Raw genomic sequence first — 25,288 nt, 5'->3', positions numbered from 1 at the left:
TTTGAAGGTAAAGCTGGTAGAATTTGCTGATGGATTAGATGAGGCATTGAGGGACGGGGGGGAGTCAAGAAGAACATATTTCATTTAATAAAACTGGTCTCATAGAAAGAGTAAGTTGAGAGACAAAAATAAGGAAAAGTGATACTTTTGTTTGGAAAAACAATATTCTAGATGCAAACAAGTGGGAATTGTGGACTAATGTAGCCCTATGGGTGAGTGATTAGCTGAAAGATGGACTTGGCTTTCCAAACAATGTGGGGAAGAATCCTGCTAAAATGTGGAAGATGGTTTGGTGGCATTCTAATCTCAGCTTGAGGTCTTTAATACCATAACTTTCCCTTCCCCCAACATTCCAATATACCAGCCTTTGTGACCTGCCACCATCTAGGTTCTGTATCAATCTTGCCTCTTTCCCTGGCCCTGGGGCTGAGGTCCAGGAGCAGCATTTTGCTAGGTGGTCCTTTTTTGCTAAGACCTAGCTTGAGACCATATGCACAAGAGCCTAATCACTATGAAGCCATCTGAAGAAGAGTTGGTCCAAGTGGGTTTTGGGGTCTTACTACAAGAATGAGAGAAAAAAAAAAAGAATGAGAGAGAGAGAGAGCCCATCATTTCCCCAGGAATGAGATTAGACATTCTCTGGAAGTCACTGAGGAATATCCCTGCCCAAGGATGTCACAACTGGCTATTAGGGACTGAGAGACCTCATGTAATTCATTCTCCTGTTCAGTTGAACAAGATTAGATTTCTGAGACATATTCTCCATCAGGACTTCCATAAAAAGAAGTTTGTTCTTGCTGTCTCAACCCCATCCAGAGATCTCAGCATCAGGGTCTTAGGGACATTCCTAGAAGGTCTGCCCTCCTTTCTCCACAAGAACCCTACTGACATTGACCCAGCTGCATGAGTTATACTTCCACAGAGAAGAGCAGTTAGATGCTTATATGCAGCCTGAAAAGTAATGGAAGAACCCTGGAAATCCAGGAGTGTCTCCTGAGCTTCACTGGAGATGGCGGTGGGGAGAAGGAGCTTGTCACCTCTGCGGAGGATGCTCATTTCCCCCTCATTATATTCAGAATTTCCTTGTCTACAGAGCATTGTCTGATGGTGATCATGAGGCCACGTGTACAGATAAGAAGCCTCAGCAAAGAGAGCTAATCCAAAGTCACAGCTGAGACAAGCTTTAGATGATGAAAAGTTGTCCAGACAACATTAGATTTGACATTTCCCCCTTAGTGGAAGATTTCTTCTTGGAGCCATACAGAAGTTCATCCAACACTTAATTATCCAGGCACTGATTAGCTGATACCTAGCTTATTCTGGCCCCTAAAGATGAACCTATCATGAAGATATAAATGTATTACCTCTCACTCACTGTCACCCAGGCATGATTAATCAGGCTGTGGATTACTGAGGGCTTCTCTATTTTTTTCTTTTGCTACTCTGTCTTTTGAGGATTCTATAAATTGGCCCTGTCTCCCTCCATCACAAGGTGGGTATGAGTAGAAAGAAGAGATGCAGTCTAAATATTTGTGAGTTAGGAGAAAAGATTTGGTGCAGGAGAGACTAAATGGCTTAAAAATGATATCGGATTCTCTTTAAGTTTTAATTATCCATGTTATCTCTGCTTTCATTATTATGGATCCCTGCACGTCAGCAGTAATGGCTGCACAGTTGACAACTGCACCATGTAATAACTATGTTTGCTCTGTAATCATATTCCAGCATGCTATTTATCAGGGACCATTAGAACTCATGATGCTGGAGAGCAACAGAAATAAGCAGAAGACAAGTCCAGAGTGCTGTCTTGAACATCCCAGTTATCTTTCATTAACTCTTACTTTCTTTTTTTTTTTTAAGATTTTATTTATTTATTTGACAGAGAGAGACACAATGAGAGAGGGAACACAAGCAAGGGGAGTGGGAGAGAGAGAAGCAGGCTTCCCGCAGAGCAGGGAGCCTGATGCGGGGCTCGATCCTAGGACCCTGGGATCATGACCTGAGCCGAAGGCAGATGCTTAACGACTGAGCCACCCAGGCGCCCCTCACTTACTTTCTTAAACATCAGATTCATATGGACTAAGTGTTCTTTCTTATCAGTTTTCAGAATTGAGTCTGTAAGACCCATGATGGAACTGCACCATATAGCATTCTCTTCATTATTGGTATAAATTGGTTTAAAGTCATACCCAATGCATGTTAGTTATGGAGGCTCCAAAATGAACTCATTGTTGGACAGTCTTGCCATCTGGAATTATTTTTCCAGACTCTGACCTGAAGCCTCAGGTAAAGACTTGGCATGGACCCACCCCAACCAAGCACGGGTTTGTCAGGGCTGATGAGGTTCAGTGTCCAAACAGAGAGGCCATCTTGGTGAGGAATCACACAGCTGAAGGCATCGCAGTTCCAAGGGCAGGGGGCGGGTCTCCAGCAAGGCCTCACAGAGGAGTTTTAGGAATCAGGCAGAAGAAAATACTGTCATTATCTGGGAATTCTGTGCCCGGGTGACTGGTCCTGGCCCTCAAATTAGGGTTCAAGGGCAAATCTCTAGTCCTAGAAGAGGTACTAGGAACAGCAAGAGAATTGGGTAGTCAGCAAAGAATCAGAGGGGCCTGGGAACGAGGGCAGGGGGCTCTCAGGGGTGGACCATGACTCATCTGTTAGTGCAAGAGCTTCGATGTGCTTATAAGTGTAGAGCGCTTAAAACACTGCCTAGAACATGTAAGTCATTTTTAAGTGTTAGCTATTATTATTATCATCAACACTATTATTATTTTCATATAACTATCCCAGGAATGCTATATCCTGATTCTGATAACAGAGGAGGCAGTGGTCAATGCTGAGCCCCTGGATCTCAGTTCAGCAAGGTGATGGATGCTAACCCCAACTGTTGTGGGTGAGGCTCTCTAGACGCCATCTTTCATATCTTTAGATTGATCTGGGAATTGGAGCAAGAATGGTCCACCGGGTGGGGGGAACAGAAGGTGCAGTTGTGGGGATCTGGATAGAGAAGAAATGAAGGTGGAGGCTGGCACCCATGGGGTGGCCTGACAGTAGCCTAAGTAGGTGACTCCCAGGCAGTAACATGTAATAAATAGCCCTCAAAAACTGAGCATGCCTGATATCTGTGCGGGGAAACATAAATCTGCTTGGACTGAAATTGATTTTTTGTATTTCTAAAATAAACACTCAGGAATCCAAATGTGGATAATGCTAACTCTCTTCTCAGTAATCTATAGGCCTCTATGGACTATAATAGTCTAAGATGAATAAGCTCTATTATTTGATTGAGGGTCCTCTGCAGCTAACATCATACAGGAGGTGAACAATGGGATGATTGCTGAGGGCTCCTGTCATTAATTCAGCCTCTATAGAGTTAATTCAGTCTGAAGCACATACTACCAATTCCATCTGTATCAGTGCAACTGGATTTTGGGGAGTTTTTATTAAAAATTCTCAAATCAGTCCAATACAAGAGAATTACCTCCTTGCTACACCATATCTCCTGCCGAGTACTTGATAAAATGTGTTCTATAAATGTAGATATGGAGTCCTGATAAGAAAACTCACTCTGGCTGAATACTGGAATTATCGGGCCAATGTTGCAGGCAAACCTTAAAACCAGGACAAATCCCCACTGGAGAATTTCCAAACTGCTAGAGATCATCCATCGCCCTGGGGCAAAGTTTGAAGGGGAAAATAAGAGACTCTTCAGTTTACCCACATGTTGGTGAACATATTCAAGATGGAAATTTCCAGGCTGATCAAAGTCAAATAACTTCCAGATATGTCAGGTCTAATCAAGGCTTCTAAGTCAGAGCTGACCTCTGGGTTAGACCCATCATGTGCTAGGATCAGCTTCTTGCAGAAAAACTCTCTGACATACCTTTCACATCAGGGTGTGTGGGGGGATGCAGCAGACCTCTTGCGTTCTGGGGATACATCTTGTTAACTGTCTAAGGAAGCAGACCTCCTGTCCTGGGTGCCCACAGCCAGCCTCACCAGCACCTCTAAAGGGCAGAGGGTGTGCCGAGCAGGGAGCAGTGACAACAGGGTACTGGCATGGAAACATGCCATTGAGAGAATGGGGACCACCTAGAATTGTCATGGCAACCTCTTTTTGTTTTGTTTGTTTACTTGGGGGGGCAGGAGTTGGTAATAAGTAGTACTGTATAAAATTGTAATTTGCCATGAAAAAGCAGTGGTTTATCACAAAAAGAGCATCAGATGAGAATGGGAAACTTAAGACTGACTTCTGGTGCTGGATGAGCACAAGCAAGTCAATTCTATTTCTGTGCTTTGGTTTCAACACCTGTACTTTAGGACGGTGGAGACAGGGAGCCCTAGGGATGGGTTGGGACCTTTTCGACTGTAGTATTTCAAGTCTGTGAGTCCTATTTCTTGCCTCAATATACTGTCTCAACCAGCACCCACATTTCCACTCCACCAAACACTTTGATTTCCTCTCTGATATATTCCACTCTTCACACACACTCGGGCTATTGAGATAAACCACCTCCCTGAGAAGGACAGACAATCATTTAAGCCAAGAAAACAAAATGAGAAAGAAGATGAAGCCCCCATCAGCAGAACAGATGGTTCGGCCCCTACAGCAGAGCTAGGACTCACAGGTGAGACAGAGGGCAGGGCTGATGGAGACATCAGACAAGAGGGGTCAGGAGGTTGGGCGCAGGGGATGGAGGAAGGAGACACGGCTGTGACAAGTGGAGCATATCATCAGCACCGGCATCGTCCCACAAAGAAAGCTGATCATTCAGGGGAATCTGAAATGTAGGGCATCCTGCTCTGCCCTCCTCCCCAACTTCCTCCCTGCCCCCCATTTAAAGAGCAAGTGGTTCCCAAAATCACAGAAGGGAATTGGCAATTGCTGACTGTACCGTGGGCCGTTCACTGTGTCAAGTGGTTTATATTTACTAGTTTATTTCATCCACACGGTGACACCAGGGGTTGGCCTTATTTTTATTATGATTATTCCAATTCAGTGAATGAAAATAACCAAGTCAGGAAGGTCGCTCAGCTAGTAACTGCCGGTGCCGGGCTGAACTGGGTCTGGCTGACTCGTAAGCCCGCATCCTTTTCACTGTCCCCTGCTGCACTCAGAACCCGTTCTGGCACATTTCCCTAATTACTGCCTCTTCTCCCTGCCCCCCATCCTGAGATACAGACCCCAGCAACCTGGAGCATCAGGAGGCCTTTTCTTCTTTCTCTTCTCTTCTCCCTTCCTCTAGTTTCTGGCTGAGAATTCCATTTATAACATGGAATGTACTAAAAGACCATCCATTTACTACTTCTCTCATTTTTACGGCATTTGTGATTAAATCAACTCTGAGGTTGTGGGAAGCTTTGGTAGTTAAATAATTTGGGTAACAGAATATTTAATTAATTGTAATTACACATGCCATCTTGAAAGCCATTACTATTTTAATTTTAGCACAAGCTAGATTGTTCAAAACATGGTTTTTCTTTGCCACCAAAACCTTTTGTCTCTTTCTTTCCTCCTTTCCCACCATCCTGCTGGCCCTGGAATCTTTACTTCCTTCTTCCCTCGCATTTGGAGGCACAGGCAGACAAAGGGTGCCAGCCATACCTCGGGTCTGTGTGCTACAGGTAGGAGAAACAAAAAAGGAACATAAGGCAAAGTCTTGGCCTACAAGACACAGATGGTCTCATTGAGGAGACATTCCATAAACACATGAAAATATGAATAATACAAAGAACCCTACAGATGATAGTCCCCTGGCCAGCACGGAGGCGTGTTTGAACAGGCTTCGAGATATATGTAGCATTTGTATTGACAGAAACAGGAGCAAGTTCCTAGGAACCTAAAAAGGTGACCTGTATTTCTTTTCTCTTTATCTTCTTCATTTACTTATGCATTCATTCACAAAGATTTTTGAGTACTTATGGATGCCAGGCAGTGACCACTGAAATGTCTATTCTGGACCCAAGGAAAGTCCCTCCCACACTCTGTGCCTCCCCATTTGAGCTTGGTGAGGACAGCAGAGCTATGCTCTGGCTTTCCAGGTATTTCGGGCTGGCCTAGCACCGCAGAGCCCATGTACGCATCATGGCGAGCTGAGTTCATCTGCTGGCTGGGACAGTCCTGGTGTATCCTCACCTGACTGGGGCAGGACCCTGCTTAAAGGACTAGGGCTTAAATCACAACTGTATGGGAGACGCAGGAGGGGAAGCCCACCCAGTGGGTCCCCAAAACTTTTGCTCTCCCCCACCCCCCACTCAGTGTCCCTCTGGGGCTCTGATATTCCAGGACCCTGGGAAATACCTTTCCCTGGAATGCTAGGAACCTGACCTCACATCCTGGCTGGAATAAGATTCATTTCAAAACTGGACTCTTAATCTGCTCTGGCAACTCTATATTTTCTGACTTCCACAGTATTGGGTCTCTTAAGTCCTCCAATCAGGAGGAATTCTGATTTAACTCTAATCGGGGACCTGAGAGCAGGGGCTATTTGTTCATTTGTGGTACATATTCATTCATTTGTTCATAAAACATGCGTCAAACAGCTTCTATGTGTCAGGCACTGTGCTAGGCTTTGTGGGACATAAATAGATACATAATTCTGTTCTCAAAACCCTTGTGGACAAAGGGAGTTTACCAGATGCAAAGAAATTACAACTAAGCTAAGTTCTCCAGCATAGGAAGATGGAAGACTTGTCTAACTCCGTTTGGGAAGTTGAGCCAAGTCTTGAGATGAGGAATAAATTACTATAAAGCAGAGGAGAGGAGGTGGGCATAGAGAGAAGGGACAGCTTATGATTGGGAATGGTCTAAGTGTCTTCCCTACAAGGAGTTATAGGGCTGAGAACTACACCCACGACTATTTGTCCTTCTGAGGGGAAGGGTCGTCATAACCTTATACAGGAAGGCAGCCTGGTGCACTAGAATGTTCCAATTTAGTCTTACAAGTTCTGGATTTGTGCCACAGACATCAGACGTTCTGGGTTTGAATTCTAGCTTCACCGCATACTGTCTGTATGGTCAAGGCAGGTCACAAATTTCCCATCTTGTTGCCATCTGCACAACAGACACAATAAGATCTTACAGAGCTATTCTTGGGACTAAATGAGATAAGATGCATAATACTAAATAGGCATGTAACAGAGGTTAAAATTTATATCCCTTTTATTTTTAATTCAAAAACCTTGATAAACTATTCGTTGTTTCACAAATATAAAGACTTATATTACCTCTGCAGGGTCCACAAAATGTCAGCCCTAAATTCATAGTTACCAGTGTTTGCAGATCTCGGTTTTGTGGTTTAGCCTCCTCTTAACCTCATAGACCCAACCTTCCAAGCAAAATAAAACAGTCCATTGTTGAAATAAGATGACACCGACAATCATGTAGTAAGAGCCTGGATGTCCTGCTTTTTCAGTCTATATGAATGGATGTCCTCAAGAATCCTCAGTTATTCATGGGGAACTGATGAGCCTTGGAAACTGAGAAACCAGCTCTGCTCACATCATTTTTAATTATTAGGTTTGCTCAGTACTTTTGCCAGAGCTGCTTTTGCCTTGTAGTTAAAGCTGCTTTTTTTGGTTTGTTTGTAAAGTTTATTAAGTGGAGTGGCTCTGTGGGTAATGAAGCTGCCCGAGTGTGCCCACTGCACAGGAAGAGCACTCTTGGAGCTTAGGTGATGCTGCTCTTGGAGGTCCAAGCTGAGATGCCTCCTCACAGGGTCAGGGTCTCTTGGGGCACCTTGGTGTTCATTTATCCCATCCCACCTTGCCTCCTCCAGAGCAAAATTGTGTTAGTGAGGATCACATATTGTACTGTTAGCAATGATGGGCCATAATGGTTATACATGCCTCCTGGTTTTTCTAAATTGTGTTAAATATAATTTTATTTTTAAAAATTTTTAATCAAAAGCATTCTATGCTTTTTATAATATGTAAAACAGTGTACAGGTGTATAAAGAAAATGCTAATAAATTTCTGACCCCTCTAATTCCATGCAGCTGAGATAACCAATGTTCACAGTTTAGTGCATGCATCCTTCCACTGCTTTCTCAATGTGCATGCACACACACACACACACACATATGCACACTCGTGCACATTTTCTTGTTTGTTTGATTTGGCAAATGGGATCATTCAGTACATGTTACCCTATAATTTGTTCCCAATCTATAGAATTATAGATACAACTGACCAATATATATACGTATATATTTCTGTAATAAAGACTCATAATCAGGGGTTGCCGATCAGACTCGTGCAATTTTAATTTTAATAAGACATTTCAGGTCACATTCTATAAAGATTGCATTGTCAACATTTGAGAACACCCACTGCCCCACATTCTTCCCAATCCTGGATAGCATTAGTCTTATTAATTGTTGCCAATCAGAAGAACTAGAAATTAATGAAATTAACCTCCTTGGCCCAATCCCTTTCCTCCAGAGGAGCTGCCTGACCACTGTCTGGGAGCCAATGTCCTGACCCTCTTGTTGGATGAGACTTCAGCCCGTTATTCACAAGCTGTTCGCTTACCTTTGTTTTGTCAGCAGAGCTCAGCTGAGTTCTCAGGTGGAATTAGGAGCACAAGCAAGTTTAGTGTGAAGTAGCCCTGACAGCTCTAAAAGGTTGTGTTTTATTCATTAAAAGGAGGCCTAACAGTGAAGCTAAATACCGTGGTAGGAAAGGGATTCCCTAAACACCTGAGAAGGTATATTTGGAACAGAGGCCAAAATCCTCTTATCTGTCAAACCTTCCTATTTGCAAAAGATGAAAGAGTAAGACAAAGACAGAGGGAAGGAAAGACAGAGAGTTCATGTCTAGAACCCTTGTAGGATTGTTGTAGGATTTACAATGAAGCGTACAGAGCACTAACCCCGTGCCTGCTCCATGGTGAACACCTTATCCATTCTGATGGCTGCCATTATTATCAATTAACAAAAGCAACATAATTTTTTCAACTTGTGATTTGCTAGTGATAAACACTTCCTCAATAAATTACAATTTCAGTGAAGTTTCCATTCAAAGACTTGGGGTGCCTGGGGAGCTCAGTTGGTTTAGCACCTGCCTTTGGCTCAGGTCATGATCCCGGGGTCCTGGGATTGAGCCCCGCATCTGGCTCCTGGCTCAGCGGAGAACCTGCTTCTCCCTCTCCCTCTGCCCCTACCCCCATTCTCCCCGGTTAAGCTCGCGCGTGCGCGCGCTCTCTCTCTCTCAAATAAATAAACAAACCAAATCTTAAAAAAAGAAAAAAAGACTTTACCAGCTTGCAGTTTTTCGGGATAAAACAGGGGTCCCTCTTTTCAGGCATGCCTGAACCAAAGGCTCTCTTCCCCACAAGCAGAATGGGACCTTGCTACTCTTCAGACCTGTCCTCAGAGTCCAAGGTAACTCCTCACTCCAGATATCTGCATTTTTTGAGCCATGGAGCCCCTCGAGTCTTCCAGCTCGGAGAGCCCATTCCCACCTTTGGCATGCAGTTCAGCAGCTGTGACAGTGATGCCTCCAGGCCATGGAGAGTTCAGAGGAGCAGAGTGGCCTCGGGGAGGACCTCTGGGCAGGGGCTCTATCAGGAAGTCCCTCCTCCCAGGACTTAGTATATTTGGAAAGTATCTGAAGTTCATCCCAAAGAGCTGGTAACTTATTTACAAGAGGAACCCTGTGCTCAACTACTGTCACTTTTTTTCTCTACAGTTATTATGTATTTCTATTCACTCATCTTACTACCGATTGCCCCCGCTCTACTGTAGCTCTTTAAGGATCCTGTAGCAACAAAGGGGAGCTTCCCATACTCCAAGGCCATTTTTTTTTCAATCACCTGGCTCTTGCTTCTAACCCTATTTCCAACCTATACAATTCTTGGCTTCCAAATCTCAGCTTTGGCCTTTTAACCCTGGTGTTGACTTTGGTCCCTCAGTGCTGACACTCAGGCTCTTATAGCCCCTCAGCCCCCTAGTTCCACTCTTCTGTTGCTCAGTGCCTGACCCCCACCTCATGACTGCAGAGGCCAGAGCGAGGCCAGTCCCACCTGTCCCCTCCCTCCCTTCTCTCCATTTCTCTACAGCAAGGAAATTGGTTCTCGGTGAGAACATGCATTGTCCATTTCACTGCATTTACCCTTCTGCAGCCCTTCCTCCATATTTCTGCACTCCTTGTATGCATAGGTTGCTTGTTCCTGTCTGCTCTTGGAAGCCTGGGATGAGACCTGTGAGCCTGGCATCATTTCCACTGGTTAGAAACTTTAAAACAACCCAGTTTCCCCTGAGAATCTGTAATAGAAACATCTTAGCCTGCCTCTGTAAGACATTTTCAGTGCCTCAGTCCTGCTAACCGTATGTTAAAGCCAAAGGATGACAAGATCTGTTGTAGGAGATGGGGAAGAGGCAAAGCCTCCCCTCTCAGAGTCCCTGAGCTCTGCAGACAGCTGGGGCCGGATGTGCCTGCTATGCGGGAGCTCGGGGCGCTATCAGAATCCAATCTGATCCCTCCAACTGGGCTATTACACTCCAGCCCTGATAGGATCACACTCTCAGAATACAGGGTAAAATTAAATTTGAGAGAAAATAGATTTCTTTTGTTTTCTGCAGAGTCCTGTAAGATAAGTGTTCTCTATGACTTGACCTTGATAGCCATGGAAAGCCCGTTGAGGGCCCAGAGGAATCTGATAGACAAATTGTATGGGCAGTTTCTTTGCTTTCCTGCTTGGCACTACCCTTGGGGATGGTGGATTCCCCTTTCCATCTCCCTCTAGGTCAGCATGGGGCCAAACTGCGAAGCACTGGAGAGGAAGCTTTGTCCCCAAGCCCTCTCCATCCTGCCTCTGTGGCTCCTCCTCCCTCCCCGATCCCTGCTCTTCAGTGACCAAATGACTGCTGCAAGCTCCCAACCTTAGCTCTCAGTTAGAATCCACCTGATCTGTTCATTTGAGCTGAAATGTTAACTGTGGCACAAAAAAAAGATGGTTAACTCTTTACCTCTTTCCCTTAAGCCCTTTCAAGTAGCCTTCCAACAAAAGGCACATCTAAGCCACAGATTTCAGAGATCCTGACAAGGCTGCGGGAGACGTTCTCCCTGCCCCAAATCACGACGCTTGGGCCCGCTCCCCTGGAGAGAAAGAAGCACTGAAAACGTGTTTTCCTTGTTGGCTCCTGCCAGCATGTCTGAGTGTGGGCCAAAGCGACGCTGCATCAGAATCACCTAGGATGTTGGTGCAGGGTGTATTTTCAGTCCCCTGGCCAGAATTACTAAATCAGAATCTCTTCCGTGGCTTCTAGGAAATAGCCTTTTTAATGTGTTGTGTCTTCCATGATATTCTCGGACAGTGTTTGAGAGCCACTGACTCTCCCGGTGGTCCTGGTTCCTTCAGACCATCACCTGTCTGAAGGGTGATCTCTAGAGTGACAGACAGCTGGCTCCTTGGGCTCTTACAGACATCCCATTCCCCACAGTGGCCTAGATGGTCAGAGACAGGGGCTTCTTAGTCCCCTCAGGCTCCCCAACAAGAAAAGCTGAGTTTTTCCAAAGAACATGTCTGGACATGTAAAAATGTTAGGAGAGCCTCAGGTTAACCTGGATATAGGACCGTTCTTACTTATAGGTGGGCAGTGATGATGGTAATTACAATTTCAACCACTATCTACTGGAGGCCTATCAAGTTCTAGGCCAGGTTCAGATTATTCATAGTTATAATTTTATTTAATCCTCTCAATGTTCTTACATGGTATTATCGTGCTCTTTTTACAGATCAGAACACTGTGGCACTAAGTCATGAAACTAGTGACCAGTGCAGTAGTAGAACCTGAACTTGAACTTGAACTCAGCTCCATCTGAATCTATTAACTCCTTCCAGGTCAATGCAAATGTATAGAGCCAAAGCCCTTTCCCATCCACTATTCTGTTCTGAGTTTCACACCAACCCTGTGAAGCAGACAGAACAAGTTTACAGCTGGGAAAGCAGGGACTGGAGGCATTCCTCATTCCAGGCCAGGTGCTGGGAAGAAACACAGTTGGAATTTGAACCCGGCATTTTACTCTCAGTTCAGAGCTTTTCTTTCCTGATACGCTGCTCTGACCTCCTGCCTCATGCACCTCAGGTTATCCACAAGAGCAGCAATACTATTGCCTTGGATTAACAAGTGTGTGTTTCCCAGGGCTGTCATAACAAATTATCACCGGCTTTGTGGCTTAAGACAACAGAATGTTATTTTCTGAAGGCCAGGAGTCCAAAATTGAAGGGTTAGCAGGACCTAGCTTCCTCTGCAGACTCTGGAGAAGAATCTTGCCTTGCCTCTTCCAGCTTCTGGTGGCTTTGGACATTCATTCCTTGACCTGTGGCCACATCATCCCAGTCTCTGTCTCTGTCATGTGGCCTCCTTCTCCTCCATGTCCCCACACTCCAGGAGTATAAATATACTAAATTGATTAGAAAGCACACACAGTTCTTCATTTTGATTGATATCTCGGTTGTTTTCTCCTCAAGTCCTGACCGAGGACTGCCACGGGGAATGATTTTTGATGAGGGTTAGGAGCAGGAAGGGATTCTTTTGGAGCAAAAAGTTCTTCAGGTTAGAGCAACCTGGGTAGGTGGCTCTGCAAGACCAGAGCACAACCAGAGGCGGAGGAAAGAGGATGCCCTCTGATCTCTGAGGGACCAGTGGAAAGGGAGCTGCTGGTGGATGGAATGGTTTTAGAAGCCACTAGTCCATAGCCATGGTCTGCCCAGGTGGGATCTGGGGAGCTTTCACACAGCTATAGGTATTGAAGTCTGTTTCTGGACCGGGAGAGGATCAACGGAGAGAAGATAAAGATCACCATCTTAGTCCATTTTCAGATCACTTCCTCCCATGGGGAGATGAATGAGGGTTGGGGCGAGGACAAATGGATTAGAAGCCCCAGGAGTCCCAGAAGCCGGTGCTGAGCACAGAACCAGGATCTCCGCAGTGGCTGAGAGCTGCTCCAGGGGGGAGGCTGGAAGCAGTGGGCAGCCCTCTAAAAGCAGCAGAGACATTCTCTAGGGGGAGAGCAGGGTTGCAACTCCCTTGGGGAAGCTCCAGTCAGCTCAGTGTTGCTCCCACTTCCTGCAGCAGCTGGGAAAGCTGGGTGGCGCTGAAGCCTCTGGGAATCCCCTGCCCCTGGGCGTCCCCAGGGAAAGGGTGGCTTGCAGGCCAAGAAAACTGTTTTCCTCAGATGTTGCTGGCAGACCCAGTGCCAGCCAGTGCCAGAGAACATTCCCCACCCCAGCCCAGAGCCCCCTTCACGAGCACTTACACAACCTTACACATTCCCTTCGTGGTCCCAGCTTCTAGTTCGGATATAATTCTTGCATCCATGGTATTCCCGTTTCCTGATACTCGGGAGGGACAATTTACAGACAAAATGGGCAGAATAATCACCCTGTTGTTTTTCATAGTTGTGGGTTATTTGAGAAGAAATAAAAAGACATCAAAAAAGGGATTACCTGGGCTGACGTGGGAATTGTAGCAGCCAGGTTTGCTGCTACTGGAGGCTCCTGGGAGCTCTTGAGGTAAATAGAGGTCTCTTCCTCTCCAGAGCTCTTCAGCTGCAAAGGGTGGTTATCTTCTTGGTGCCAGAGCATCAGTAGCCCTGGTCGAGCTGAGGATGAGACCCCGTGAATTTGTGCCCATCTGACACTTGCACAGAAAGCTGGGGACAACCAAGAGCCAGGGAGGGCTTAACTGCAGGCTGTTCCCCTCTCTGGGCTAGAGAACAGGCACCACACCGCGACTGTGTTGTAGAACACAGGGGCTCTGGAACTCCATTTCCTTTGTACTCTTCTCTGTGAGCCTCTTGGTGGCTCCCCCTGCCACGCCCCCCCCCCCCCCAGGAACTACTGTTCCCTTTAGCTTCCTGTGTGAGCTTCCTGTAACGACGATCTGGCCTCTGATTACCCCCCAGCCACATTCTTGTTTATATAGTTCTTCTCAACATGAATGAGTGCTAGGTACGCCACCTGTCCCAGCTGGGCCACGCACCTGCAAATGCCTAATTTCCTGCCACGCAGCAGGGTTCAGTAGGAAAACGAGAGCAGGTAAGACAGATCTGCTCCTTCTGTTCTGTTCACATGCTCCTTCCTGATCCGAAGTTTCTAAGACTCGTTTATCCTCCAAATATTTGTCTAGCGTTCCAAGTTCTACACTAGGTATGTAAGATACAGAAATGTATAATGACAATAACACTTAACATTTACCCAACATGTATTATGTACAAAGCACTATGCTTTAGGGCTTTGCGTGGATGATCTCACTCAGTGCTCTGCACAACCTCCTGGATGGAACAACATTATTATCCCTATTTGACAGAGGAGGAATCCAAGCCTAAAGAGACGAAACGGCTTGTCCAAAGTGTCTCAGCCAAGAAGCTGTGGGATGGGGATTTGAACCAGGGCACAGACTCAATCCAGAGCCATACTCTTAACCTCTGGACAATACAAATCTGTGCCTCCAAAGTGCTTATAATCCAACTGGAAAGATAGGACAACCACTACTCAGCACATGCTAAGAGTTTCTAAATGCTTAGAGAAGGGATAAGGTGATCTGGGTATAAGGGTGGGGAGCAGGGAGGGGGGTAGCAGGAAAGTTTTAAATGAGGTCAAATTTGAGGAAGACATTGAAGAGCGGGTAGTAATATTAACAAGACCTTATCAAGCACTTGCTATGTATCTAATGTTGGACCAATGATTTCTACAACAAGCGTGCGAGGTAGGGCTATGATGAACTCATGTAATAGGTTAGGAAATTGAAAGCACAGAAGAATTGAGTGTAATTTGGAGATGCATCTGGCAGTGGGGGCAATGGGCAGGCGGAGAAAAAGTATCCCTAAATGCACAGAGCTGGGAACCTCAGGGTGAATTTGAGGGCAGTATGGAGCTAAGTTTGGTGGGGATGTCAGCTCCATAAAGTGAAGCAAGAAAGGTCAGATGGGGATTCAGACTAAGGGTTTGGACTTAATTCAGTGGGCAGTGAGGAGGCATTAGAAGATTTTAATCAGGAAGATGAATTTGGCAGCAGGATTCAGGCTGGAGTGAAGACAGATGTAGATACAGAGTGGAGCAAGGGGCCTGTTACAGTAAATCATGTCCATCATTTGGTCCACAATATATATTGAGTTGCTGCCGTGTGCCATAATAGAGTGGCCAGCCAAAAAGAAGAGCTCTTGGCCCTCCCACAGTTGACAGTTGAGGACAATGTCAGCAAAGGCCTGAATCAAGGCAGAGTGACAGCAGAGGGAAGAAGGCTGGGTGGTAATAGTATTTCATATTTAGAACCAGCAGGACAATTGGGACATTCAGGCTGCTCTCAGCAGGTGGAACAGGGAACGTGCTTGGGGATTAGGGGCCAAACCACCTGGAAGGTAAGTATGAGACTGAAAACGACAAGTCAACTTACTAAACGAGTTAGAGTTTAGAAGGTATTTTTTTTTTTTACTCACACAAACTCATTTGAGGTTGAGCTTACATGAAAGGGTATTTCACACACCTGCCAGCCCCGGTGAGGGGCTCTGAGCCCGGGCTTCGGGAGCACCGGACACCAGAGGCCAGCCTCGTGCAGAGCATGACCTGTGTGACTGAATTCCATGAGCACATCTGGGGACCTTAGTCTTTGAACCACCTACTCATCACTGCTCCGCCCGACTGTGCATTTGTGGCTTATTCAGCTGCTCTGCTTCTCTCCTCTCTCCCTCCTGCTGCCAGTCTTTGGGCTGTGGTTCTGATTTTTAGCAGTTCTGCTGGATGGGTGGGCTAGGGGATGAGAAAAGCTCCAGAACTCAGACTCGTTTCTTTGGCTCATCCTGGCAGCTCTGATGAAAGCAGGGTTGCAGGAGCGGGGTGGGGCAGGGTGAGGTTGCTGGGTCAAGCCTGGTTGTTACATAGCCTCTGTCCAATTCTCTCTGCCTGTCTCAGTTTTACCAGACTTTAGGTAGCCCAGTCCACACCCAGTAGAGGCTCTATAACAGGTTGGTGATAAAGCTTGAGAGCCGTCCTCCTACCTGGAAATCCACACTCATTGCTCTGAGCTTCCTAGGCTCTTTGCATACATTATTATTACACTCTTAAAGCCAGGGGGAGAAGGTTCTATGCCAGAAATTCCCTCTGGGCCCCTGAAATCACTTTTTGGACTTTGCTGCCGGTACAGCCAAAGAAAGAGTTATTGGCAAAAATGACTCAGTTAATGTGAAATTACCCATTGTGACAATTACATAGCACTTTACTTTCCATTTAATCCCCTGGTTTCATTTCATTGGTGAGGTAGCTTTTATTAGTCCCATTTTATAGATGGGTAAATTTCAGCCTAATGATTTACATAAGACACTGGGCTACTTAGGGAAGAAATGAATTGGAATGAAAGTCTTCTCAATCCGAAGCCACTGTGGTTTCCATCCCAACACACAACCTGTGTGTTTGCACTGTTTCAGTGGTGACTGGCTCTGTTTATTATATTTTTTTCTCAAAGGGCAGAGCAAGGACAAGCATTTGATTCCCATCGGTTCCCTGAGGACCACAAACCTGGCTACTCTCCTGGTTCAGCCCTCGCCAGTGTTGGGTCTTGAAAGCAAGTCCCACAACATGCTTGGGGCCTTACTTCCTCATCTGTAAGATGGTGGGTTAGGATTGGATAATTTTCTAAGACTCTTCAAGTTCTGACTATGCTTTCATGGCTAGTATTGGGTCACTCCCTTCTTTGGTCCAAAGCTAGCTGTAGCGGACACTTGCTTTCTCCCCAACCGGGCGAGCCCTCCATAGATTGGTGAGCCTACTTAGCTTTCTTCTGTCAATACGTCAGCTCAATTTTCCATGTAATTGGTCTCCCAGAACTAAAGTGGTCCCGCAGTGAAATGGCATGATGACGTACCTGCTGCTCTGGGGAAAGTCCTAGAGGGAGCCAATCCTGGGCTGGGACTCTGCACGAAGTTTTGTGTGCTGCAAGCTGGTAAAGGCTCTATAAATACTAAATGCTCCCTTTGGCCCTTTGGGCAGCAATGGACACTTGTCTCAAGAGCAGTGGCTTGCCAGCAGGGAGGCTCTCATGGTTGAGTATGGTGTCTGTCTTCTTTTAGGAAGCCAGACAGCCTAAGATGGCCCAGGAGGGACGTGGAGTAGACTGCTGTGGAGGAGGGGATTGAAGGGAATGGGTCCTTGGTCATTAAGAGACCCTCCCACCATCCCAGTGCAGCAGGGTCTTCTTTTCAGGGAGGCCACTTCTTCTCTAGTTGCAGAAGCTGCCCTTACAGCCTAACCCAGCTGGGCCAGGAGGCCAGCGAGGCACAGCTGCACACTAATGAACAGCCAGATGGAAAACCAAAGAGGCACGCCAGTGCCTGATGGAATCCTCAGCTCTCTAAGATGAATCACACCCTAGATGCTGGGCACTCCTGGGCAGAAGGCGAGGGCAGCATTTGATGAATGGCATCGTCCAAAATGGAGCTTCAAATAGTCTTTGCACCCAGGTCAGCGGCTTGCCCAGGCAATATGTTCCTGGGGGTGAAAAGCAGCTTTGGGCTCCTCAGTAGACTAAAAAGCAGGTGTATTCAGGCCAGCCAGGTTGGAGGTTCTCACTTCCCACTATAAGCAATGACCCTAGGGCTTTGTGAGAGTGTTCTCCTGAGGCAGCGCTCGCAGGCTTGGGAAGGGCATCTACCGGTAGGGTGGGCAAAAGCAAACAAATGATTTCCTCTTAGCCAGCTGGGATGGAGACTCCCCTCATGAAACAGAGCTGCAGTTTAATGGCATGGAACAAAAGCAGCTAAGCGGCTGCCAATACGCATCCGGCTGGCATCCAGTTGAGTCCCAGAACCGTAGTAAAAACAAGGGGGAGAGGGGAAAATAACCCGCCCTGCCTGGTTGATTTGTGGTGTCTGCAGTGACACTGCATTTGTATTTGCCTTTTCTCTGAAGAGGAGGTGGGCTCCAATGATACCACTTTCAATCTCAAGGCCAGACATGTAATCACCTGCCATTACTCCTTAATTACATGGTAACTACTACACCATTACTTTCTAACTCCAGTCTAATTGCAACTCACTTCTGATTAGTGGGCAATAAACACCCACAAACAGGGTCTGAGATCTATTTCCATAAAGCTTACTGGCAGCCTAAGACAAGGAATGCAAACATACAAATTGGGTGACCACGGGGAGCCTGCCTCAGTAATCATAAAGAACATCGGTTGAACTTGAACTATCCTCCCAGTTAAGGAACAGAGCGATTTGGGGTCAGAGCGGAGGTGTAGGGACCTGTATCCTAGTAGGCAGAGTGCAGGAGGTGGGGATGTGGAGGTCTGGAGCCCAGGGTCTCCAGATCTTTTATTTATGGTGGTGTCATCTTTGCTAAGCACTTCACCTTCCTAATCAAAAATGAGTAAAATACACAAAAACTTTACTTCGCAAAAATAAAGATAGAAAAAAGATCCTATTTGTGAAAAAGCTCTGTGAAATAAAAGATGTTGGGTAGTTAACTGTTACTATTATTTTTAGGGTAGGGAATACCCTTTGATAGTGAAAGAACATTCGAGGCCCCTAGCCAGTTCTTCTCGGACTTTAATATGCATGCAAATCCCCTGGGGATCTCAGATTCTGATTCAGTAGGTCTGGGTGGCTCTGAGATCCTTCATTTCTAACAAGCTCCCTGGTGATGCTAATGCTACTGGTCCCAAGACCACACTAGGAGTAGAAGGCTCTAGGCCATTCTGACTCAAGGAGCAGCTGTGGTCCATGACAGAAAGGAGGGCAGAATGAACACATGGTCCCTGATGGGAGCCAGCACACATGGCAGCCTCACCTCCTGGTGCAGACAGCAGCATTGTCTGGGAGCACGACACATTAACACAATAACCCAGGTACACACACACTCAACTCAGGTCAGGTCTTCAGTGTTAGTGCTCCACATACAATGGGATAAATCTTCTTGGGGAGAGGACACCAGGAAGGTTCTGAAGAAAGGTTGGGTTTTGTTTGATGATCAGCAAAGGTGTTCCTATATCAGAAAATGCTCCACATGTGAGCGTGATGATCCTGGTCAGGGGCCCCAGATGGACCTCTCCCTCTTCAGAATCTGACCACAGAAGGGGCTCAGGTTACTATTTGATGGAAAGAAGAGGTGAAAGGAGAAAAGAAGGAAGGAAGGAAGGAAGGAAGGAAGAGGGAGAGAGGGAAGAAGGAAGAGAATGAATTCTTTTGGGGGTAGTGGGAAGAGTAGACATTGCCTACTTCACATTTTTGTTAATGGCTGACACTGAAAAGAACGCCAGAATTACAGATGGTTGAAGCTGGAAGGCATCTGTGAAGTCGTATTTTTCAACCTCTCATTTCACAGTGTAGAAAACAGAGACAAAGTGCCTTTCCTGCATTCCTACAGGGACTTGGTGGCAAAGCCAGGACTAGATCCCAGCTTCCCCAGTTCTCATTGCTGTCTTATTTCCCATGCTCCTCATACCAAATAAATGAAACTTGCTTCATGGAATGTCCTTACATGCCAAATGCCCAGAAAGAATGGAGGCATGGCAGCTGGGGCCCAGCTAGAGCCACCATGGACTGTAGCCCTCCTTGACTCTTTGCTGAGCCTCTTGGTGCCCTCAGCTCTGAACACCATCTATTTGATTTCTGAGAGAAGGCACTGTGTTTCTTCTGTTCCCATCCAATAGTGGGGAGAAGCCAGCTACCCCAGGACCCCAAACCTTCAAGGTTCTGATTCAGACTGATGACCCCTTTCACATGCCTGGACCTCACCGCACACTTGGCATAACCTGAAAACATCTGAGAGGCATGGGTCCCTGGGGAGGGATAAGGGACAGTGCTACTTTCTCAAGGAGACATCTGGTATCCCTAAGTGCTACAGTACATCTCAGGCAATGCGGCCACGCCAGGCTGGTCGGGGACACAGAGGCAGGGCCCGGAGGAGGAATGCTTTGGCAGTGAACACAAGGGCATGGTGAGAGTGAAGGGCAAAGTGACCCAATAAGACTGCCCTTATGGGAGGACACTGTTGAGCAGAACCCTTAGAATCCAGAAATACCATTCAAGGTGCGTGAGGAGAGGTAATGGGCCTGGAAGCCAGCTGGTCTGTGGCATGCCTCCTGGCAGGCTCTCTACTCCATATAGGAAGTCAGGAGCCCGTAGTGGAGCAGAGCATATCCACATGCCAGTCTTCAAGTCATTTTTTAAAATAACCTTAATCTACGACCTATACTATGTACATTAGGTGAGCAAATTTAATATAAACTCATATTACAACATTACTTGTGAAACTCCTAGCAGTGAGCATGAGAAGTCATTAAATATCCTTTTAGCAAAGACTCCAGTGAGATTCCTAACAATTATGTAGAATAAAATCTAAATCTACACGAATGTGGGGTGTTTTAGAAGTCTAATTGAAGGGTGCATGCTATGTTCGTGATACAGAGTGTAAATAAGAGTGTTGAAGGTTTCAGATTTGTTTATCTCTATTTAGTACCGTGAAACATGTCATTATTGGCAAGGCTGGCTTTATCTTCATGCTCCTCTTTATACATCAGCTTCATGGTCAACTCCTCGCCTAGGAGGATGCTGAAGTTCAGAGATGTCAGGAGACCGACCAATGTGACTCGGTAAAACAGGGTTGTCCTGGCCTGGGGCTCACGCATGCCTGAGTTTATACCAGGACATAGCCCAGCTAAAAATAGAAGTCAATGGCAGTCTATTTAGGCTCTGGGTCACACCAGCCTCATCCAAAGATGAAAGGTTTATAATTCTATTAGCAACACTTAGCCCTCATTGACCTCTGCTGTCCTTTCTTTTTCTCCACTGATGTAAGCAAGCCATTTCCCTCCTGCCTCCCTTCCTCTCCTGCAGCCTCAGGAGGGAGGCTGCTTTGACTGGTTTCTCACCAGCCCCTGGTTATGTGGTGGGGTCCCCTGATGAGTCCAGATGGTCCCACTGCAGCTACACTCCAGGCTGCCGGCTAGAGGAAGGGAGCCTGTGGTCCTTTTTCCCTCAATATTTTTGCCCGTGGCCCCATTGTGTTGCATACACCACATAACCTTGCAACCGTGCAAGAAAGCCTGAGTGCTGAGTGTCTGTGTGTGCACGCACGGTCCAGGTGGGGGCAGGGTGAGGCGGGATTTATCCCGAGGAGCCCCCCTGACAAGGTCTCCCTTCTAAGAGGCAGAAAATACTGGGGAGGGGTATTTAGACAGGGACCTGGCAGAGGGAGGCCTGGAGGACACATGGTTACCAAGGCAGCTGCCCCAGGTCCCTGTCGGAAGCAATGACGATAGTGTATGCTAGGAAGAGTCAGGGTTCAGGCTCTGGGGGGAAGAAAAACATGGGGAGAATGTCTATAAGTGCTCCACCTTTTTAAACCAACTGGAGCTGATGATGATGATGATGATGACGAATTCCTGGAAAAGTTGGAAGAAACAATCAAGAAAGAATATCATAAAGAAAAAAAAGATTCCCAAGAGGTAGCAGGAAATCAAAACCCCTGCCAAGATGGTGAGAGGGAGAACATGGCCGGGAGAGGAGGGGAGCCAACACCTGCTTCCTCTGGCCGGTGTGTCTGGCTCACTCAGCCCAATTTCAATATCGGCTCAGCTTCGCTTCCCCCCTCCCCCGGGCTCGCCCCTACCACACTGGGGCATGACATTCTTTTCCTCACCATCCCCACCTCTCCCCACCATATTGCAACTGACAACAAAGGGATTTGGGTACAGTATACTCAATTCTTTAGTGAGACAAATTATGAAATGAACATATATGCGAGATGTACTAATTAACACTCGCTGAGTGCTTGCTGTGTACATCATCTCTAAAAGTAACAGTAGTCATGCAAGGTGAGGTTTGGAAAGGTTAAGTAACTTGCCCAAGACCACACAGCTAGTAATTGACAGGGCTGCGGTTTGACTGGGTTCATGTTTCCCCAGAGCACATGCTTTCTCATAATACCATAAAAATCTCTCCAAGGGAGGTGGTGGGGATTCCAGTTGGGCACATGTTCATCTTTGTAGGAGGCATTTAATAAACACTAGATATAGACTGAATATGCAGGATGCCTGATGCTGATCCAGTCTCTCTTGACTTTGATGACATGTTTTCTCCAGGAAGGGAGAGAGCACTGGCCTGACTCAGAGTCCTAAGTGGAGGTCAGAGTGCCACTTGGCCAGGAGCTGGTAATGGGATTGTGTAACAGAACACTCATGTCAGCAAGGCAAGCAACTGGGCTGAGAAATAGGACCTCCAGCCTCAGAGGACAGAAGAGCAGGAGGCCACGCAGAATGGATCTCGTGGTGACAATGAGATCAGATGCTTGACTGAGGTGTGCAGAGGACAGGCAGTGTATGCTGGCACACTGGCTCTGGGACAGGATTGGCGGGGAGGGGATATGTGTACTGACTTGTAGGATCTGCCAGTTTCCATGGTTGTCAATGCTCCCATCATGGTCAATTTCAAGCTACCAATGTGATGTCAACTGGCTCACAAAATTCCCCCCAAATTTGGCACTGAGCTTTTACCACTGGACCCAGGAAATGCTACACGAAAGACTTAAACCCTAGGCAAAATAGAACCTAGCTACAGAGACTCAGAAGTCTGGACAGGATTGCAGGAATTTGGAGGGATCATGCCTCTGTATTGGAGCATCATTCTAGAAAGATAGTTCTACTTAAACAGTGCCCGGGGGAGATCCTTGCAAAGTCTCTCCTGGCAACCCTTTCACTGGTTTCCAACTCCCATAAACATACATACAGCTCTAGGTATCTGAACTGAATACCTCCAGTCACAAATTACTGATTAATCCATTCCCTTATCAAATATTTTTAAAGCCTTCCCAAGTGCCAGTCACTGTGTTGGACCCATAAATCCTCAGTCACTCTCGACCATACATGCCTTGAGGGAGGGGTCATGTTGATACCCCAGCACACAGCACAGTGCCAGGCACATAAGAAACATTTGTATATTTGTTGAGCAAATGATTGGAATGAAGCTCATTAATGGAAAAAAATAATATAAAGAAAAACAATATATCTTTAGGGAACTAAGAAGAGTTTATTTTCTCCACAGTATCTATTCTTCTCCCTTTCTCAGCCTTTGTCTCATCTCATAAGTGGTTTGGGATTTTAAAGACATCACAGAAAGATTAAGGGTACATTTGTCAAGGTTAGAAGGTCCTTAATTCATTTGTAAAACAGCTGCATTATTTTATATGTTAAGAAAGGTGGGCTTTTTTTTTTTTTTCCTAATTGAAAAAAAAAATCTATCAATGCCAGCAGTGGAGTGCTCAGGGGGATGGAGAATCCTAGTGTTTGGCACTGTCTGTGGGTCCAGCCTTTGAATAAAAGAGCAGAGGCCTGACCCATTGACTGGTGCCTTGTCCCTGCAGGGCATTTTTGAAAGAGAAGGCCATTTCCCACAACCCGAATTTCCTCTGCAATGGAGTGGAGTTCCTAAAACGTCAGCAGATATGCAAAGACAGGGAGCCCTGTAAGAAAGAGACTTAGATCGAGGTATCGGTGGGAGCAGCCAGGTGGTGAAAGGAGCGGTTACAGGAGCTGGAGCTGCCAATTAAGCTGATCAAGATGACAACCTCCCCAAAGCACCGAGACTTCGTGGCAGAGCCCGTGGGGGAAAAGCCAGTGGGGAGCCTGGCTGGGATTGGTGAAGTCTTGGGCAAGAAGCTGGAGGAAAGGGGCTTTGACAAAGCCTATGTGGTCCTTGGCCAGTTTCTGGTGCTAAAGAAAGATGAAGATCTCTTCCGGGAATGGCTGAAGGACACATGTGGTGCCAATGCCAAGCAGTCCTGGGACTGCTTCCGGTGCCTTCGAGAGTGGTGCGACGCCTTCTTGTGAGGCTCTCTTGGGGAGCCCCCAGTCCCTAGCCCCAGCATTGAGTCTCCAGAGTTTGCAGCCGGGTGGGGACTCCTCCCCTGTCCTCTACAAAGGAAGAGATTGCTGTTGTTGTACTCACTTCTGATGTACTTCAAGGTCTTTTGGGAGTTCCCTCCCCTCACCATTTCAACTTTTTTGAAATTCTCGCTCTTGCATGCATCTCCCTTCTTCCCCTGCCAGTTTCGTGTCAACAATTATCAGCTTTTCTGAGGGGATTCCTGGCCCTTCCTTCACCCCCCGCCCCCACTGGTCTGTTTTATGCTATTTGGCTCCTTTTTTGGTGGAATAGTCACTGTCCTTGTAAAGTTTTTTAAATCAATAAGTCAGTGCCTTCAAAAAAGAAAAAAGAAAGAAAGAGAGAAAGAAAGAAAGAGAGAAAGAGAGAAAGAAAAAAGAAAGAAAGAAAGAAAGAAAGAAAGAAAAAGAAAAAGAAAGAAAGAAAAGAAAGAAAGAAAGAAAAGGAAAGAAAGGAAGAAAGAAAGAAAGAAAGAAAAAGAAAGAAAGAAAAGAAAGAAAGAAAGAAAAAGAAAGAAAGGAAGAAAGAAAGAAAGAGACTTAGATCTCCTGAGCAAAACTACAGGGTCATTTAGAGCCTTAGGACCACCTAAGGATGCTGGAGCATCCTTTAGTCCAAGGCAGTGTAGAAGAAACCAAAGGATGGGGTGAGGGGAGTAGGGCCCAAAGGTGAGCCCCGCTGACCAGTATCTCTTGGAGACTGAGGAAAGACAAGGGTGGATGGTAAGGAAATCCAGGCTAGAGCTCCCCCTGCCTCCCCTACCCCCAAAACCCAACCTGGAGGCTGCTTCTCCAAAATTGAGATTGAGTGGGTTTATCAAGCTCCTTCCTAGGAAGGACTCTGTAGCTGGTGCCTAACAGATGAAGAACTATATTATCTAGTCTGTGACCTCTAAGGAAGGAATTATCTCAGGGCCCTGAGGATGGTTGGGTATTAGATATAAAACATGAAACATTTTCAATTGCTGCTTGTCTGCTCTTCGTCGTCGTCCCCCCCCCGCACACATTGATTTAAACTCAATCTACAGCACTATTATTTCCTCATATATCTATTATAGGATTAATCGTGTTGTGCTATATTACTTTGTATGTCTGTCTCCACTGCTGTCTGAGAGCTATTCAGTGGCAGGAACTGTGTATCTACGTGTTTCCAGTGCCTAGAACAACCCCCCAAATACAGGCAGTGTTCTCAATATGCTTCTGTAGTGAACCAATTAATTCATTTGTTAATGGGTCAGCACGAGGAGAAAGGGAAGGAGGTCAAGAGCAGAGGGAAGGAAATGGTGACTAGGATAGGTGCTTGAAGAGTCAAAAATACACCTGAGACAAGGGGCTTGGGTGAACATCACTTCACACTGACATGACAGAATCAAGAACGATCCCCAGATGACCACAAGCCTCGG

General features: G+C 46.3%; 2 protein-coding genes across 3 annotated transcripts in view; both read left to right on the top strand.

Annotated features, from left to right (window-relative positions):
- The window catches only part of TNR (tenascin R), a 419,528-nt gene that overhangs the window by 102,587 nt on the left and 291,653 nt on the right, over positions 1–25,288 (top strand). The window lies entirely within an intron of this gene.
- On the top strand, positions 13,919–24,224 carry LOC116625073 (barrier-to-autointegration factor-like). The gene has a single exon (XM_032393364.1). It carries the CDS (start codon positions 23,562–23,564, stop codon positions 23,829–23,831), a length of 270 nt encoding a protein of 89 aa, XP_032249255.1. The 5' UTR covers positions 13,919–23,561; the 3' UTR covers positions 23,832–24,224.

Source organism: Phoca vitulina, unplaced genomic scaffold (genome assembly GCF_004348235.1).
Source record: "Phoca vitulina isolate PV1807 unplaced genomic scaffold, GSC_HSeal_1.0 scaffold73, whole genome shotgun sequence".
NCBI lineage: Eukaryota > Metazoa > Chordata > Mammalia > Carnivora > Phocidae > Phoca > Phoca vitulina.
The sequence above is the reverse complement of the archived record's forward strand: the minus strand, read 5'-3'. Positions and strand labels throughout refer to the sequence as shown.